This window comes from Arachis hypogaea, chromosome 8, assembly GCF_003086295.3.
Source record: "Arachis hypogaea cultivar Tifrunner chromosome 8, arahy.Tifrunner.gnm2.J5K5, whole genome shotgun sequence".
NCBI lineage: Eukaryota > Viridiplantae > Streptophyta > Magnoliopsida > Fabales > Fabaceae > Arachis > Arachis hypogaea.
In genome coordinates this window covers 29694209-29712492 of record NC_092043.1, presented here as the reverse complement: position 1 = coordinate 29712492, position 18284 = coordinate 29694209, and the positions used below count along the sequence as shown (strand labels likewise).

At 29.9% G+C, this 18284-nt stretch overlaps 2 protein-coding genes across 3 annotated transcripts; both read left to right on the top strand.

Annotated features, from left to right (window-relative positions):
* Window positions 1-445: 445 nt before the first annotated feature.
* Window positions 446-11499, top strand: LOC112706846 (uncharacterized). 2 transcript variants are annotated; one of them, XM_029288452.2, is made up of 26 exons: window positions 483-559; window positions 687-803; window positions 1114-1281; window positions 1635-1709; window positions 1904-1982; window positions 2319-2383; window positions 2478-2567; window positions 2723-2812; window positions 2930-3016; window positions 3189-3272; window positions 3882-4001; window positions 4545-4573; window positions 4668-4800; window positions 5475-6032; window positions 6225-6772; window positions 6887-6950; window positions 7107-7209; window positions 7312-7484; window positions 7556-7681; window positions 7930-8000; window positions 8776-8838; window positions 9634-9706; window positions 9899-10045; window positions 10555-10632; window positions 10862-10912; window positions 10988-11499. In XM_029288452.2, the coding sequence occupies exons 2-26, from the start codon at window positions 711-713 to the stop codon at window positions 11087-11089; spliced, it is 3270 nt and encodes a 1089-aa protein (XP_029144285.1). In that variant the 5' UTR covers window positions 483-559; window positions 687-710; the 3' UTR covers window positions 11090-11499. The 2 variants fall into 2 exon arrangements, with proteins under 2 accessions (XP_025614148.1, XP_029144285.1); XM_025758363.3 differs by having other exon boundaries at window positions 446-803.
* A 4781-nt stretch (window positions 11500-16280) lies between these two features.
* Window positions 16281-17926, top strand: LOC112705205 (protein RGF1 INDUCIBLE TRANSCRIPTION FACTOR 1-like). The gene is made up of 4 exons (XM_072200191.1): window positions 16281-16301; window positions 16407-16574; window positions 16652-16795; window positions 17765-17926. The coding sequence occupies exons 1-4, from the start codon at window positions 16281-16283 to the stop codon at window positions 17924-17926; spliced, it is 495 nt and encodes a 164-aa protein (XP_072056292.1).
* The last annotated feature ends 358 nt before the right edge of the window (window positions 17927-18284 follow it).

The window sequence follows — 18284 nt, the reverse complement described above, 5'->3', positions numbered from 1 at the left end:
ATATAATTCCATATTTAATTTTGGATAAATTATTAAATTGATTCTTACGTTTAGGCGTAATCTCATTTTGATCTTTAAATTTTAAAGTATTATATTTGAATAAAAAAATTATTTAATTTCAATGTCCGTGAAGTTAAAGTTAAATAATCAATAAAATATCTTATATAAGAATAGTACAAGTACAAAATCGATGATGTGGCACTCTGCTAATTAAACAAATTTTTTATGCTGGTTTAACCGTCACAATTTGTATTTCTATGCAAGGGACTTGTATGTTGTATGCATGATACATCGTAACCAATAATCAATTTCGGTATTGTTTCATGCAGAGCAGAGCAGAGAAGAGACGATCCTAACTAACGTGAACTGCAGCTTAAAAAATTTTCATTCTCTAATTTCAATTACCCTCCAACCAAATCAAAATTAATTAATTAACACTCACTAATCAGATCTAATTGCATAGCTTCACTCTGAATTGAAATCAATAATGAAACTGTTACCTGTCAGTCGAGGTGACTGGAGTTGAGCCTCCCGCTCGATCGCGCGCGCCAAAGAGAGAGTATAAATAGATGTTTCTTCCATTTGAAAGCGTTCTCGGAAATCCGTTATTTATCTTCAACCACTCCAATGGCGAATTGAGCGTGACCTCTAGGGTTTTCTTATTGCTTCCTTTCTCGTTATTCCAGGAAGGACTAGCACCATCGTCATCAATGGATTTGTCCAAGGTTGGAGAGAGGATCTTGAACTCCGTCATATCCACCACATCGCGCAGCCAGCTGCTTCCCCTCTCCGATCGCCCCGAGGTAAATAAAAATGAAAGAAGATTCAAATGCGCCATTTCTAGTTTCAGTTAATTCCTATCTGAATCCATGGAGTTGAATCGTTGATTGTTGTTTTACGGTTTAGCTAAGACAACGTGTTTGAATCTGTTATGCATTGTTTGTGATGTGTCCGATTGATGCGAGTTTTTCAATCGTTTTAGAGACGTGTTCGTTTCGAGTTTCGGATTATATGATTTTCGGTGATCTGATATTCTGATTTGTTGCTCCGTGCGACTTGGAGTTTTAGCTCGTGCTTTTAATGAATGTGAAATGAATCTTTGTTGTTCTGCAGATTCCTGCTCGAGCTGCTGCGGCAGCTGCAATTGCTCGTGCTATTGCAAGATTGCCTCCTCACCAGAGGTATAGTCTTTCAACGAGTTCCGAGGAGTTGAGTTCCATATATGGGAGAAGACCTCATGATCAAGTGGTGGAGGAACTGGAGGATGGATTCTATGAAGAGGTGCTATGTGATGGCGTCTCTTTAGTTTTGATTGTGTGCTGATATTTTCTTGCATCCTCCTTTCTGTTGAAGGGACGTAGAGCATTTTAAATTTAAAATTGCTATGCTTTTACTTACATCTATTTACATACTTAATAATTATTAGAAGAAGATGAACGACGTCTGTAACTTGTAAGTAAATAAATATTAAGTTTCTCAGTACTTCCTTGCATCCACATGCAAGCATTTCAAATAGTTTCTTCTCATTTTTAATAGAAATGAACACAAATTATATGGATTTCATCACTGTTTTAGTAAGGTGAATGAATTCTTGGCAAATCCTAGAAAATTCTGATAAATATATCTTGCTGCAGGACTTTGATCCAGTTAGGCATGTTTTGGAGCATCTTTCAGCAAACGAAAACGAGAAGATATATTTTGAAAAACAGGTATAGTTCCTCCTACTGACACTTACTGTTTGTGGAATGCATTCTAACTGTTTTGAGGAAATCACTCCTTTGTATTACTTCTACTTTGAACAGTCCTTCTTAAACCCACAGTTGATGATAGTATGCAATATCAATTCTGGTGCACAGCATCAACTCTTTTGATAAGATGCCTTAGTCTGTGATTTTTAATGTAGGCTGCCCTTAGATTGACACAATTGGATAGAGTAGCGGAGCATTTATCACGTCATGTTATGGAGCATCATGAAGTAATGGGTAAGTTCAAGGATTAGTTCTCACCAACTATTTTGTGCTAGTAGATAATGTTATGCCTTTAGCATCCACCTCTTCTTTACTATCAAAATTCATGGTTTCCAATTATTGTGATTACCCATTTGCTAATCCAAAACTACAGTTCATGGTTCTATATTCATAAATCACTATATTGGAAGAATACAATAATACGTTATACTAAAATAGTGAACCCCTTTGTTCCAAGTTTATTTAGAAATTTGGGAAGCTCTGTATATGGAACCTTCTAGCTGCCTTTTATGGGTCATTTGACTCATTTCATTTAGTTTACCAAAGGTTCATATATTTACTTTTGGCCAGTGAAGGGGATGAATTTGGTCAGGGAATTAGAAAGAGACTTGAGGATTGCTAATGTCATCAGCATGGTAATATAAGCTTCAGAAGGTTTTTGACAACTCCTACTGTTACAAGATTTTTATGGTTCACTGGATTATTTTTAATAGTTTTTTTTTTTTTTAGAATGGAAGAAGACACTTGACATCATCTGTCAATGAGGTTTCAAGGGATCTGATTGTGAATTCTTATTCAAAAAAGAAACAAGCTCTTCTGGTCTCTCTCTCTCTCTCTCGCTCTCCATAGATAAGCGCCAAACGCTACCAATTTTTTCTTGTGTCATTGTGATTTGATTTCCCTTTCTTCATGATCGTGTAAACTTTGAATGATATTTGGCAGTAACTTTATGATACGTGCTTCTACATTCACAGGACCTGCTTCCAATCTTGACTGAACTTCATCGTGCATTTGTTATGAAATCAACACTTGAATCCCTCGTTGAGGAAGGGAGTTACTGCAAGGTGTTCTTCTCTATTTGTTTTGCTGCTGTGTATGGCGTTCTATTTGTTTTTGCTGTTTATTTTGAATGAAACCTAGGTTCCAAAACGTACAATTTTTTTACATTGATAATTATGCAGGCATTTCAAGTGTTTTCTGAGTATTTGCAAGTCTTAGATAGCTTGTCAGAGCTCTCAGTAATACAAGAGATGAGTCAGGGTGTGGAGGTGAATAACAAATTACTATTTACGAATACAGCTGTCTTCTAATATTTTCTTTACATCCGAGTAACTTATGTAATAAAATCCATTCTTTTGCACTTGTGTCAAAACACAAATCCCCGATGACAATATAAGATATGTTTAACTGCTTGATTTCCTCAATCATATGATTACTTAGGTTTGGCTAGGAATAACTCTACAGAAGCTGGATGGTCTTTTATTGGAAATATGCCAGGAGTTCAAGCAAGATGGTTATATAACAGTGAGTGTGCAGATTTTATGTTTTGTATTTTTATTTCCTTTCGCAGGAAATTGATTGTTGTTCTATTTTCATGGAGCTAGTAGCAAGCAGACAGTTTTGTGATGAGCCTTTGGACTTGCTTTGTTGTACTTTTCCTTCAATGGCAAATTTGGCAACATTAAAAATTATGTATGGAGGTTGAACGTTAGTTTTGTAACATAAATCCATATACAGTTGAACTACTGTAGTCAATCACGCGCCAATAGGTTCTTCTAATTTGGACTAGCTTTGACTAAATAAACTATCATCACATTATCATATTTTCAAAAAAGAATTGGTTGCCAAAACGTGTTTTTATGACTTACCCAGGTTCATTTAGCAAGACATTCTGAAAAACATCTGTTTGTTTCATCATCACATGTTTGCTCACGCATGTTTTTATTAGCATGTTTTCATTATGACAATAATATCCATCTCTGGTTCAATTTAAAGTCAGAACATGGCTCGTTTATATATAACAAACCGCTATCAACATTTGACCCCAATGGATGTGCTGTGTATGCTGAGATTTTCTATTGGACTACTGGTATATTATCAAATCGGAATGTAATACAAGCTGAGTTGATACAGGTAATCGATGCATATGCATTAATGGGAGATACAACTGGCCTTGCTGAAAAGATACAAAGTTTCTTCATGCAAGAAGTTATTTCAGAAACCAACTCTGTGTTAAAATTTATTGTGCAAGAGGTATGACAATATGTTCTTCCTGACTTCCTCTGTAGGATCATCTGGGTTTCTACCTGTTTGGTTTGTGTTTTCAGTTTTAATGTTTTCTGTTTTAGAAATTTTACGAAGGCAAAAGTAAAACAGGAAACATGATTTATTGTTTTCCCTTTTGGGATAGGGGCAATATGGGTACTAGCTTGTGATATTTTGGGATGGATGGGTTAAGCAACTCTAAGAGGCTCCTGATGTATTTTAATTCTGAATTATTTAACTTTTCTTGTTAGCGACTAGCTAAAGATCTGTCTACCTGATTCTCTCTGTTTCTTGTATATGTTATTATCAGTTAATTGCAGTAAATAATCCGTGACATTGCAGTCTGATTCATGAGTCTTAAGAGTACAATATATTCTTAATGAGTGAAAAGAAAACAACGGAAATCGGTATTGTTGAAAGAGATGGATAAGCACAAGTTTTTACTGCTTGATTTAAAGGATTATAATTTCTTTTCCCTTCATCCAAATTGGCAGAGAACTTGTTTAATTATAATGTTGGTCTCTCTTGCAGGAGGAAGAGTTTCCTTCACAAAATAGTAGGTACTTTTCAATTCCCTTCACATGCTTAGTTACCATCTTGTAGTCACCAATTACAATACTTTTGTTGTGCTTCATGAATGTTATTTGATTCCAGGCTCACTTACAGCGATCTATGCCTTCACATACCTGAATCTAAGTTTAGACAGTGCTTATTAAGAACATTGGCTATTCTATTTGAAATTATGTGTTCATACCACGAAATTATGGATTTTCAGCTAGAAAGAAAGGTAAACTTGGGTTTCTTCTAACGAGATATTACTTTCTTCTCTGCATACATATATTCATATAGGCTGGAATTAGGTCAGTATTTATTCTTGGCCTCCTATCAGCAGCCGATGCTCTTTTTTTTCGTGTGTGTGTGTGTGTTATCATTTATTTACATTGAATTAAAGCATCTATGACCCAAGCAGTTAGGAGTTCAATCTTTATGTCCCTATTAAAGTGACAATAACGTCTTATACATATTAGGTAGGATTGCCTTTGCGCATCAATTATACTATTTGACACTACCAGGGGGGAAATTTTAAAATTTTCAGTAAAAGCTCAATAGCTCTTTTATAAAATAGTTTCCTGTAAATGGTTCGAGAGTATTCCTCAATTCTTTATAATCAGAATATGTTCCATTTGATGCCCATATAGCTACTGCATAAAAGGAACATGTTACTTATGAAATGAAACCCAATCATAAGGAAGTTCGAGGAAACCTAGGTTTGATTTGCATTTGGTCGAGCAAAGTACTACTCAATGGTAGATTACATGTATAACTAGAATTTAAACACCAATATGCATCTAATCTTAAGACTAGGAATAAAGCTATTCACGCTGAGTGCAGTATAACAAGAATTTAGTTTTTTGATATATGCTATTCATTCTAATTACGTTTGGTCAATTTTACCTGCAGGATTCAGTAGACCAAACTTCAAATACGTGCAACAATGACATTTCCAGCAGTCCAGGTGAGGCTCAGGAAGTTGTTTCAGATGTAAGAGCCAGCAACAATTCTGTGTTCAGTCCTGGGGATGTAATGTGTGGCTCGTCTTATAGGGAGGAATCTGCAACAGTTACCTCACTAGCTGAAAATAATGTAAATGATGGTTCACCATCAAGTGGTTCTCATGATCCAGTTGCTGAGGCTTCTAGAAAGGAGGACAACATAGAATCAAGCATTGATTCCCCATGGTATCATCTTCGCAAAGATGCAACAGCATTTGTTTCACAAACTCTTCAAAGAGGATGCAAGAATCTATGGCATCTTACTACTAGTCGTGTGTCAGTATTGATTTCTTCTTCTGCTGCTGCTTCTGCTAGTATTCATCAGTTCCTGAAAAATTATGAAGACCTCACTGTCTTCATATTGGCTGGGGAAGCCTTTTGTGGAATTGAAGCAGTTGAATTCAGGCAGAAGTTGAAGCTTGTCTGTGAAAACTATTTTATAACTTTTCATAAACAAAATGTACATGTAAGTGAACTAAGCGCTTCTCCTTCTTCGTAATTGTTTCTTATCATAGTGGTTAATTGCGATTTCCTTTGAGCCTTGTATGATATTAGAGATAAGTACTAGGTACTAGTTTGAGATCTGCAAATCATGGCTCTATATGCAATCCAAAATCATACATAATGATTAATTTTGTAGGTTTGTTACTATTTTTAGGCACTTAAAGTGGTTTTGGAGAAAGATTCTTGGTTAAAATTACCTCCAGATACAGTGCAACTTGTCAGTTTTGCTGGACTTACTGGTGATGGTGCACCATTGATTTCTTTAACTAATACCAAATCAACTAATACCAGTGCAATTGATTTGGATAAATCAGTAAACTTCACACACAGTAGAGCTAGGAAAAGTGGGTTTTCTGATTGGATTAGAAGGGGAAACCCATTTTTGCTAACATCATCAACCCCTAAAGAAGGTCATGGTTACTCCCAACCCAATGGAATGATTCATGGTGATATTATTGATGGGGGCTCAAGAAACAACTTCGGGGGTGATAAAGTCCAGCCTAAGAAAAATGATTCAGTGCAAATGAAGGGTGATGATTCTGTTTCTGAAGATGAAAATGAGGATCTTCTTGCTGACTTTATTGATGAAGACAGCCAACTACCTAGTCGAATTTCAAAACTGAATCTTAAAAGAGGTTATGCTTCCCATTGTAATGATGATGAGAATACAGCACACACCGGATCTTCGCTATGTTTGCTAAGGTGAGTTGTTTTCCGTTTTGCATGAACAAAATCAGCTATTATCATGTACTATATTTTGTCTCTGCCACTTTTTGAATGGGTTTATTGAGTTATTTGATGCTTTAAACATGTTAGGTGTATGGATAAATATGCAAGGCTTATGCAGAAAATAGAAGTAATAAATGTTGAATTCTTTAAGGTAAGCTCTATTCTACCGTCAAAGCACTTGTTTACCCTTTCTTGGGGCCCAAAGGCCGGGACCGCTGCCAAGATTTGCTATTTTCAAATATAAGCCATCATTATGGTTTTAATTTTTCCTCTGAATTCTTTTTCCTGATTCAGTATACTGCTGCAGGGAATATGCCAGTCCTTTGAGATTTTTTTCCATTTTATATATGAAACTTTTGGTCAGCTGAATAGTAGTTCAAGTGGAAAAAGTTCACCCTGTTCTCATAATCGTAAGTGATATAGTCAGTAGGGTATTACATTCTCAAACATTGGCAATAGAAGAATCCTGTATTTATTCATTTCTAGTGGTTGAATATAACTGGGACTTGCAGATCGGCTGAAGACAGCCTTGTCCAGAATAAAGCAAGACTGTGACATGTGGATGATGAAACCCCAGTCATCACCCACGTCTCTAGGTTCACCATTTGTACATGCAGAGTTGACCCCTACAAGTCCTCCTGGCATGAATTTTGGTCATTCTTCAGGGAATTCATTGGGTCTCACGGTATGCATTTGAGTTCATCATTTTGTATCATATAAATAATCTAGTTCTTCAACTAGATTATTATGTCGCAGGAAAGGTGTGTAGCTGTTGACGCTCTGTCTCTTGTTGCTCGGACACTGAATAGATCCAGAGCTCATCTCCGATCAATGCTTTTGCAGAGTAATACAACTGTACTTGAGGATTTCTATGTGCATCTGGTATGTGGAATATCATCCCTGAGGTCTGAGAGATTAGACTAAATTAAAATACTTTTGTTGAAGCCTTAAATTTTAAGGCACACTAAACATATTTACTGAGGTCTCTACTTCCAGCGAAAAAGCATGCTTGGATTGGATCGTTAGGATTTTTATTTTATCTACCTGTTTAACTCTAGTTGATTCATCCTTTAATACTTAATATAAAATTGCTCAATATATATGATAATGATATCTAAGGATTTCCTTAGGTGGATGCTGTTCCAGATCTTATAGAGCATGTTCATAGGACAACAGCAAGACTCCTTCTTCATGTTAATGGGTAAATATGACTTGAACTCTTGGCTGTGGCTATGAATCAAACAATATTTCTTAAGTTTCAAATTAATCTCCATGATAACAATGTGGGCAGTCTGTTAGAAATATCAGTTGAAGAGAAAAGTTATATGATGCTTAAACTATTGTTTAATAAAAGGATCAATTTGATGTTCTTTGGATATATGTGGTGTTGTTCTCCAATAAACACGACTTTTGCTATTTTTTGAGAAAACAAAGGATGAGGTGATTAAAAATTAATAAACTGGTTATATTATTATTAGAGAAAGCAATTCAAGCACCTAAGGAATTTAGCTTATAAGTTGCGTCCTTAAGAAAAATGATATCCTTATAATGTTTGACTAGAAAGTCTCTTAATCGTAAGTCAGATTAGGAAGGGGACAATACCACAATGCTAAAATTACTAAAATGACTCCTACTCATATCGAATCAGTTTAGCCCTACTCAGTTTAGAAATCTTATTATCCAAGAGATAGTAACAAGAACACAGCCAAAGTGCAAAACACACCATATGCACAATGGCAATCTTCTGTGATGTTTAAAGAGCACAGAATTCTCTTAGCAAAGGCTTGTGTTTGGTGTTCAATGCAGATTGTCGTTCTTGTGTTTCCTTAAAATACCCACTGGTCCTAATTAATTTGGTCTCTTCACCATTGAGAACTTTCAATTTTATATATTGTATGACTTTAGAAATTTATTATTATATAGTTTTGGTTTTTTTAAAGTTACAAATTTCTATATTTTTTGTCGACATTTTACAGGTACATCGAACGCATCGCCAATTCTAAATGGGAAGTGAAAGAGTTAGGTCTAGAGCATAATGGGTTTGTATTTCTGGATCATCTTAATATATATTCAATGGCAATAAAACTAGCCTAGGAAAGGGTTAAGTCTCTCGAATATTCAGCAGTATACATGTTTCTCAGTATCAGTAAATAATACACACACCGAGAGGAGTGTGATATCTTTTTTGGTATTGCCTTAATCCTAGAAAATCACTAGCATTTTCTATTACTTTATCCATACCTGATATTAGTTCCTACAGTATTTTACCTCATTGTTCATCTTGGCCTTTGTGTCTGAGACGACGTGGTATAACTTAATAGGAGAGTGTTAGGGGAACAATGATTATCTTGAACAACATGAACAACCACCAATCAAATACAAGTATATTACACCCTAATTTAATGCTACTCATTAAATTTACTCTTTTAACCCTATAATTCACATTGTTTACACATTGTTCAAAAATGTTATTAATTACCTATACTTTTTCAACTTAATATTTAGCTCTCTTGGTGCTATGAAACAACAACTATATAGGTAAAAAATGAGAAATGGATCCTTTCCAGTTTTTTTAACATTAGACAAAATGCAGTGTGATCTCTCACCTTTGATTCTATAAGTGGGACCAAAAATAAATAAGAGAGAGAACAATCAATGGTTAGATTAAACACTGAATACTATCCAGTTTTTTTTCACTGGAGAAGATCTACTCCCATAAAAAATGTATACTATTTAAAGAGAACATATAGCTGCAACTTCTTTCCGATTTTATTATATTTAATAATAAATGAGCTGCATTCTGCATGAAGTTCTGATTTAAATTGTTGTTATAGGTATGTTGATTTATTGCTGGGAGAATTTAAGCATTATGCAGCACGACTTGCTCATGGTGGAATTCGTAAAGAGGTATTGGTCTTGCTCGATGTTGCATATGACATATACATGTATACATATAATTCAGTTACAAGTTCTGATAACCCAAAGCAAAAATTAGTAAATATCGGTTACAATTTCATACTATTGTTTAATTTTTGAAACCAAAAAACCAAAGTAATTACTCTAGTCTTTCAAGTATAAACGTGATCTTTGAATGTGTAGATTCAAGACAAACTATTGGACTATGGACTTGAAATCCTAGCAGAAACGCTTGTCGAAGGACTTTTACGGGTGAAGAGATGTAGTGATGAAGGACGAGCTCTAATGTCATTAGATCTGCAAGTTAATTATTTTTCAGACATGTTTAAGGTCAATTTTAAGATGTGTATTATTTGGTGTTTAATTTTTGTTTAATTTATTTTTTATAATAAATTTTAAATATTTAAAATTTACTAATTTTTATACTTTTAAATTAAATATAATTTTTTTTAGCATTTAAACACCAAATTTTTAAGTTGCATAGTATTCACCTATCTTAATATCTTTTTAGTGCTTTGAACAAATTGAATTTCAAGTCAACATGGACTAATAATTGTGGCCCTGCGATATATCGTAATTTGATCCTATTTCACTGTTGAATATTATGTAATTTTTTTTATTGAAAAATTTACCAATGTCTGAAATACTTTCAAAGTTTGAGCTTTTAAGACAACAAATTTTTTCTACATCTTAGTGTCAATCAAATCTATTGTTATGGAGTAAGTCTTAATTGCAGACAAAACGTCAAAACCAATATATTGATAAATCCTTCTTCCCGTCGTAGTTGTAGCTTTCAGTTGCCCTATGTTATATTAGGATTTTTTTTGCTCTCCTTTCAGGTTTTAATCAATGGGCTACAACATCTTTTGTCGTTGAATGTGAAGTCCAAGCTACAAATGGTTGAAACTTATATCAAGGTAAGGAAGAAAGGAACCAATAATAAGGATCTCATCAACCTGGTAACATTACACACTCCACTTGTGTTTTCATACACAAAATACTCTTGGTCATAAGGTCAAAATAAATTTCCTTTCGCCTATCATTTACTATTTGATAATGTCACATATTTCTTGTTTGACGCTTCCATTATGGGGCAGCCAAAATATAATTTTCTTACGGACATCTACACTTTCACTTCCAAACCAGGCTTACTACCTTCCTGATAAAGAATATGTGCAATGGGCACATGCACACCCGGTAAGGACATTCCATTTATGTGGCTTCATTAAAAGTTCTCACACGAACTTTAATAAAGAATTCCATCCTTTGCAGGTATATAGTAAAAGCCAGATTGTTGGACTGGTCAACCTGGTCGCCTCTATGAAAGGTTGGAAGCGGAAAACCAGGTTGCAAGTACTAGAGAAGATTGAGTGATGTTCCTCTCCCTTTTTCTTCTATTTTATTTTCTAAAAATTTATTGTTATGTCTCAGGCGTATATATAGAATCTTTGCTCCTTTTATCCTTAGTCTACTTTATTCCACTCTTGGGCGCTCTTTGTAAAGTAGTGTATATTGCATGGTATTTAAACTCTTGATAATTACGGAGTAATTTTCTTTCCTGAATGTGTATCTTCTGGAAATATCCTTAGTCCTGTATGTAGTGTATGGTAGTGTATATTGTTATGTGCATAAAAAGTATAGTGAAGTCCATAATTGCTGAAATGACTTGATCCCTTCATTATGCTAGTTTTATTCTAGTTCGTTTATCTTTGCTGTTGTGATCTTCTTGTACATAACAATCATCACTTCATCAGAAATTGATAAGATTAATTTCTACTGCTTGCAAGTTTAAGAATTGTTTATGGTGCCTTCTACTGTTGGCAGTGCTCTACCTTCCTGTATGTAGGGACGGATTCAGAAATATTATTATAGGAGGCAATGACATATATAATATTAAAAAATTATACAAAAAATTATATAATATAAGATATATTACAAAAATATATCGATAGAGAATATATTTTAAAGTGAAAAAATATGTATATACTTTTTACTAATGAAGTAGTCGATTCTTGGCATTATAAAATTCATTGATAATAGAATTTCTGAGTAATTCTTTACAATATTCATAGCTAAAAAAGATCTTTCAGTTATAGTAGTTGAAACAGAGAGAATTAATACCAAAAGAATAAAAAAAGACGATCACAAGAAAAAAAATATACTTTGTGGGATTTAAAAAATGTTATTTAATTAAAAAATATTAGTAATAATATCTTTTTAATATTTTTTTAATATTGTTACTTACTTTTTAGATATTAGAAATCATTAATATTTAGGTTGGACTAGACTATTATTTATAGGATAAAATATACTTTTTGTTCATGAAGTTTGACAAAAGTTTCAAAAATACTTCTACGCTTTATTTTGTTTTAATTTTGTCCCAAAAGTTTTCAATTTGCATCAAATATATCTTTGACGACTAAATTTTTAAAAAATTTAAGACCAATCTAACAATAATGCATGAAAATTATGTTTGATTTGCGTGTGTTGAGAGGTTGTTCTTATGAAATTGTTGTTCAATCGGTCTTAAATTTTTTGAAAAATTAGCCGTCAAAGATATATTTTTGATACAAATCAAAAATTTTTAGGACAAAATTAAAACAAAATAAAATTTAAAAATATTTTTAAAATTTTTGTTAAACTTCAAAAACAAAAAATATATTTTATCCTTATTTATACTAGACTAAATATTAAATAAATTTTTTAAATAATTAAATTATACTTAATAATTTACTACTATTATTTTTTTTTTAAAAAAGTTGGGGCTGAGTCCTCCACTCGCCCCGTATGTCCGTCCCTGCCTGTATGTTCTATAAAAGTAGAGTTAATTTGAAGTTGTAAAGTGAACGTATGAAAAGGGGTTAACCGGTTAACATTGCAATAGAAATTACAAATCCAAAAAATTAAAGTTGTAATTAACCCATAATAATTTTCTCACTTTACAATCTCTCTCATCCAAATCCATGTGATCATGTCCTTTTGGTTACACGCTTGCACACTACATTGTCTTACCTGTGTGAAAAAAGTGAACTTGAACGAGCACCATGTGCCTCTCATGCACATTTCACTTCATGCATGTGTACGTTATTATTCTGCGTTATATATATTTCCGTCTCTAAAAGAAGAAATGTTATTCTACTCCTTTAAAACTGATGTAGACAATTATAAATTGTAGAAATAAATGTATAAATAATTATGAATAAAAAAGATTTAGCTCATGTGTTCTAAAAATATACATTAATTAAAATTATTATTAGTAATTTTAATTTTTCAATAAATATATTCAAAAGATAATTATTTTCATTTTTTTTATAAAACTTTCAATTGATATTTTATTTTAATACATATATGCTCTTAAAACATATATTAAGAGAGGTTAAATTCATTAAAAAAAATATGTGAGATCTACAGAAAAATTATAGAATCCACACTTTTATTTCTATACTCCAAAACTGTCTACATCTTGGAGGAACAGAAATATCACTTATGGCATTTATAGGATTTTTTTATAAATGAATAAATAAAATATATTATTTATCAATATATGTTTTATAAAAAAAAATTAGTTTTTTATTATTTATTTTATTTATTAATGAAATAAAAATATACATATCTTATTGTTATTGACAACGAGGTACGTTATAAAAAATGTGATAAAAATAAAAGAGAAGAATGTAAATAATTTTTAAAAAGAATATATAAGTAAATAATAGTTTCTTTTATTTATTTTAAAACGCATTTATATTATGGGTAATAAATCTGGCTTGCCTGAATTGAGAACAACTTGCACCCTGCGAAAAGAAGCAAAATGAGTATTATTTAATGGGTATTATTCAAGTAGCTATTTAGAAAAAGGCGTATAAAATTTTTTTTTTTAAAGATATTTTTTAGTAATTAAAATTTAATACATATAATTGATTAAATTGTATTATTTTTGTCAAAATTAGGTCAAACAAATTAATTTGACCAAAAAATAGCGAATCAAATCTTAAAATAGTCTAAATTAATACTATTTTTTATAGAAAATTATTACAATACCTTTAGTATAGAAAATAACTAAAATACTCCTATTATATATATATATATATATATATATATATATATATTAATTTTGAGAATCCTAAATTCTAGTCATTTACTTTTTGGTAGAATTAGGATTTAGAGTTTTCAAAATTAATATATATATATATATATATATATATATATATATATAATAGAAGTATTTTAGTTATTTTTTATAATAAGGGTATTATAATAATTTTTATAAATTTAGACCGGTTCAAGATTTGATTCACCATCTTTTCGATTAAATTAATTTATCTGGCCTAATTTTGACAAAAATAACACGGTTTAATCGATTATATATACTAAATTATAATTACTATAAAACATCTTTAAAAAAAAGACGTTTTAAACATCTTTATTTGAGTGATTCTCATTATTTAATGTTATGGTGAAGAACAAAGAAATTAAAAGTAATTAGGATATTTATTTATGGTTTAATTATTCAGTTGTATAATTTTACTAAATTTTTAATTAAATTCTTATTTTTTTTAATTAGGTCTTTATACTGCTTTTAATTTTGTAATTAGGTCATTTACATGTCAAAACCATTAAAATTAACAAATATTTCTCCTAACATATATTTGGTAAAAAATCTAATTAGATTTTTAATTATAAATACATTTAATTTGTAAAAAAATATTCAATTAATTTTAATATTTTTTATACTGAAAATGATCTACTTATAAAATTAAAAGTAGTATAGGAACTTAATTAAAAGAAAAAAATATAAGAATTTAATTACAAATTTAATAAAACTATAGGAACCAATAAAATAATTAAACTTTTATTTATTTATGCTTTATATACAATATATGCTATAGTTAATTTGGATACCATTATGTTACGTGTACACTAAAATCAATTATTAAAATTAGTTATCAATATAAAATATATGTTAAAATATAATTATATATTAATAATAAAATAAATTAAATATATATTTATACACAAATATATTAGTGGATGATTCTAGTTAACATTTTTTATTTGGATAACATTGTTTTGGAGTTGTGCACACAAATGGTGATGATACGGATCATATGGCTGGAATTAAGGTTATGTTTATTTCGGTGGAGCAACTGACCCAGGATAAATTTTCACAATAATATTTCTTATACATTAAGGTTATTTTTATTTAATAAGTTAATTGAGTCACCAAAACAAATTAATAAGTTAATTTTAATGCAATGAGAACATAAAATTTTTTACACAAAAATTTAATTATATTTATTATTTTAGATAATTATTTATGTAATTAATATAAAAGATAATAATTTTAATGACATGATGTTAAATAATATAATTGAATATATATATACAAAATTATTTTATATTAATAGTATATTAAAATTAAATTTTAATTTAATAAGTATTTTTATTATAAGATGTGTGTATTTGGATTGAAGTTTTGTAAATGAAATTTTGTATCAAATTTGATTTTATAATTTTGATTTTAATTAAGAATGAGTTGATATTAATATGATTTATATTTGTAGTTTAATTTATATATGACAATTTTTATATCAAAATAAATTACAGTAAATTAAAATATTATTTGAATTATATTATTCAAAATTATTTTGAGATGAAAAGTTATTAAAAAATATGAATTTAAATAATTATTTTATATTAATTTATTATTTTTATTTTAAATATTTAAATAAATTTTAATACTCTATTTTCAGTATTCTTTTTAAGTATAATTTTTTACTATTTATAATTCTAATATTACTTTCATTTAGTTTTTTTATTTAATTTGCTCTTTTTAATGAAATTACTAAAATTACGATACAAAATAATAAAATAAAATAAAGTTCCATAAAAATAACAAAAACTGTAAAAAAAAAAAAGAAACTCATATGAATAAGAAATAATAAGAACTCTATAAAAATAATAACATGCATGAGAAAACATAAAAAATATTATAAAAAAATAATAAATTTTATTATATGAACAATAAAAAATAAAATTAATAGATAAAAAATAATGTTTTTCAATTAATGTTTAATATAATTTAAAACTATTGAATTTTTTTTCCATTAATTAATGAGTCATCAGATGTCTAGTGTAGTGTATTCTGACACTTTAATAGTCGAAATATGCATCACATTAATTTCTTAAACAAAATTGTTGAAATTATATATGATTTATGAGAAATATTGTCATTATTACATTCCATGTAAACCCTTTTTCACAATTTATTATCTTCTATATATTCACCTGCGTCACCCCAACTCTCTCACGTCATCTTTCAAAACTCATCTAACCCATCCTAACATCCTCTCATCTGAACCGCCACGATTACCCTTGTCTGATATATTTTTCCATGTTAGTTTTTAATTTGATCACAAAGTTAACCCTTCTCTTCTCTTATTCCCTCTCTCTCTCTCTATATATATATATACTTGCTTTATGTTTACTATCACTGAATTTGCTAGTCTCTATATCATTCTAGTTCTTCTCATATTATCTCTCTCTTATCTCCTTTGTAGGTTCGATAATGAAATCAACCTCGGCAATGGTAGTAATGCCATGCTTTAATTATTCATTGTCCCTCTAATTAATTTTAATTTATTCACATTATTATTTCAATTTGTCTTATAAGTAGTTTAATTATGTGTTTCAGGTGCCATCATGGCTTGAGAATCTATTGTCGACAAGATTCTTCTCTCTGTGCAATGTGCACAAGAAACAATCTAGGAATGAATGCAAAATGTTCTGTCTCGATTGCAACAATGAAGCATATTGCGCACATTGCATAGCATATTCTCATGAAAAACACCGAGTTGTTCAGGTCTATAAATGAATTATTCATTTCATGTTATTATATATATAATTCATTAATAAGTGGTATATATATTTGTAATGCAGATAAGGAGATCATCTTATCATGATGTTGTGAGAGTGAAAGAGATTGAAAATGCTTTGAACATAACTGGGATTCAGACATATAGAATCAATGGTTACCAGGTCTTTTTCCTGATTACAAGGCCTATTAATCCAAATAATAAGAGCGTAATTAGTGATAGAGTTAGTGTTAATAAAAACAACACTAACTGTGTCATATGCACAAGGAATCTAGTGGAGCCTTTTGTTTTCTGTTCTTTGGAATGCAAGGTTTGGATATACTTCGCTTATTCAATTCATCAATTTAGTTTTTCATATCTCATTTGTGTATTTTTTGTTTTTGAAAATATTTATTTTTCTTTTTCAATATTTGCTTATCCAATTTTTTTATTATTTATTATTTAAAAATTTAATTTTCTAACGAATTTCTAGAACATGAGGCTAATTAAACCATTATTGTCATTATATGTGTAGTGCAATATAAGAAGCAGGTTATTACGGCTTTTTCTTGTTCATTATATTTATATATTATTTAAAATTGGGCTAAGTTGTATGTTGTGATAATACATATAAAAGTTTTATAACTAATATTATGGATCAAACAGTTAGGTGTAGTAATTGATATTGATTTGATGTGATAAGTATTATTTATCTTGATGAATAGAAATGAATAAAATAAAGAGCGCATATAATTTAAATAACTTATTCATAGATTTATCATTTTTAACTAGATTTTGGATTAAAATTAAATATGATGTTTGACAAGTTTCTTTTATTTATTCCAATATTGTTGAATATTTGAATTCTTTAAATTGTTTAAAGCCTGTCTAAAAATTAAATTATATTCTTTATGTAAAAGTATTTAGTCGAAAAAAAAAACAAATAAAAGAGTATTTACACATGCCACATTAGCCCCTTTTATATCTAATTTATACTCTAAAATAACTAGTGATGATATAAAACTAGTTGTCACTTAACTGTTGTATGTTACAACATCTAACTAATTATAAAACTCTCAACTAACTAATACATAGATACAATTATGCATTACAACATAATTAAATATAATATCTCTTTACACTTTTTTTATTTATATATTAATATTGGTGTGTTATATATATCTCATTTTGTGACTAGCTTGTGTGGACAAAGACGAGTGAGAAGGAAAGCATCCCCATTGAAGGAGTTTCAAGAACCATGCTATCACAGTCTGCTCAGCTGCCCACCACTGCTGTTCCTACGCCATCCAATGCAAATTCAAGGAAAAGAAAAGGAACACCTTGTAGGGCTGCTTCTTAATTAATTATTAATTATTAAATAGTTACATATCACCATTATATTATTCATGTACTTGACACATGCATGTTCATCAGGTCTTATTTTGCTGGCAAATTCTACAAAGATATTTTGATGTAAAATAATAATTAAGAGGTAAATATATATGTATGATATTAAATAATTTAGTTAAATATGTTAAATTATTTAATAATTTTTAACTATAATAATTATGTATTTACAGATATTTTTATATGAATAATTATTTTATGTTCAAAATTCTTGTACATTCAAGTTTAGATTTATTTTTTGTTGGGACGAACAATATCAATAAATATCTATAGAAAAAATAAAAGAAAAGATTGTGTTACTATAATCACAC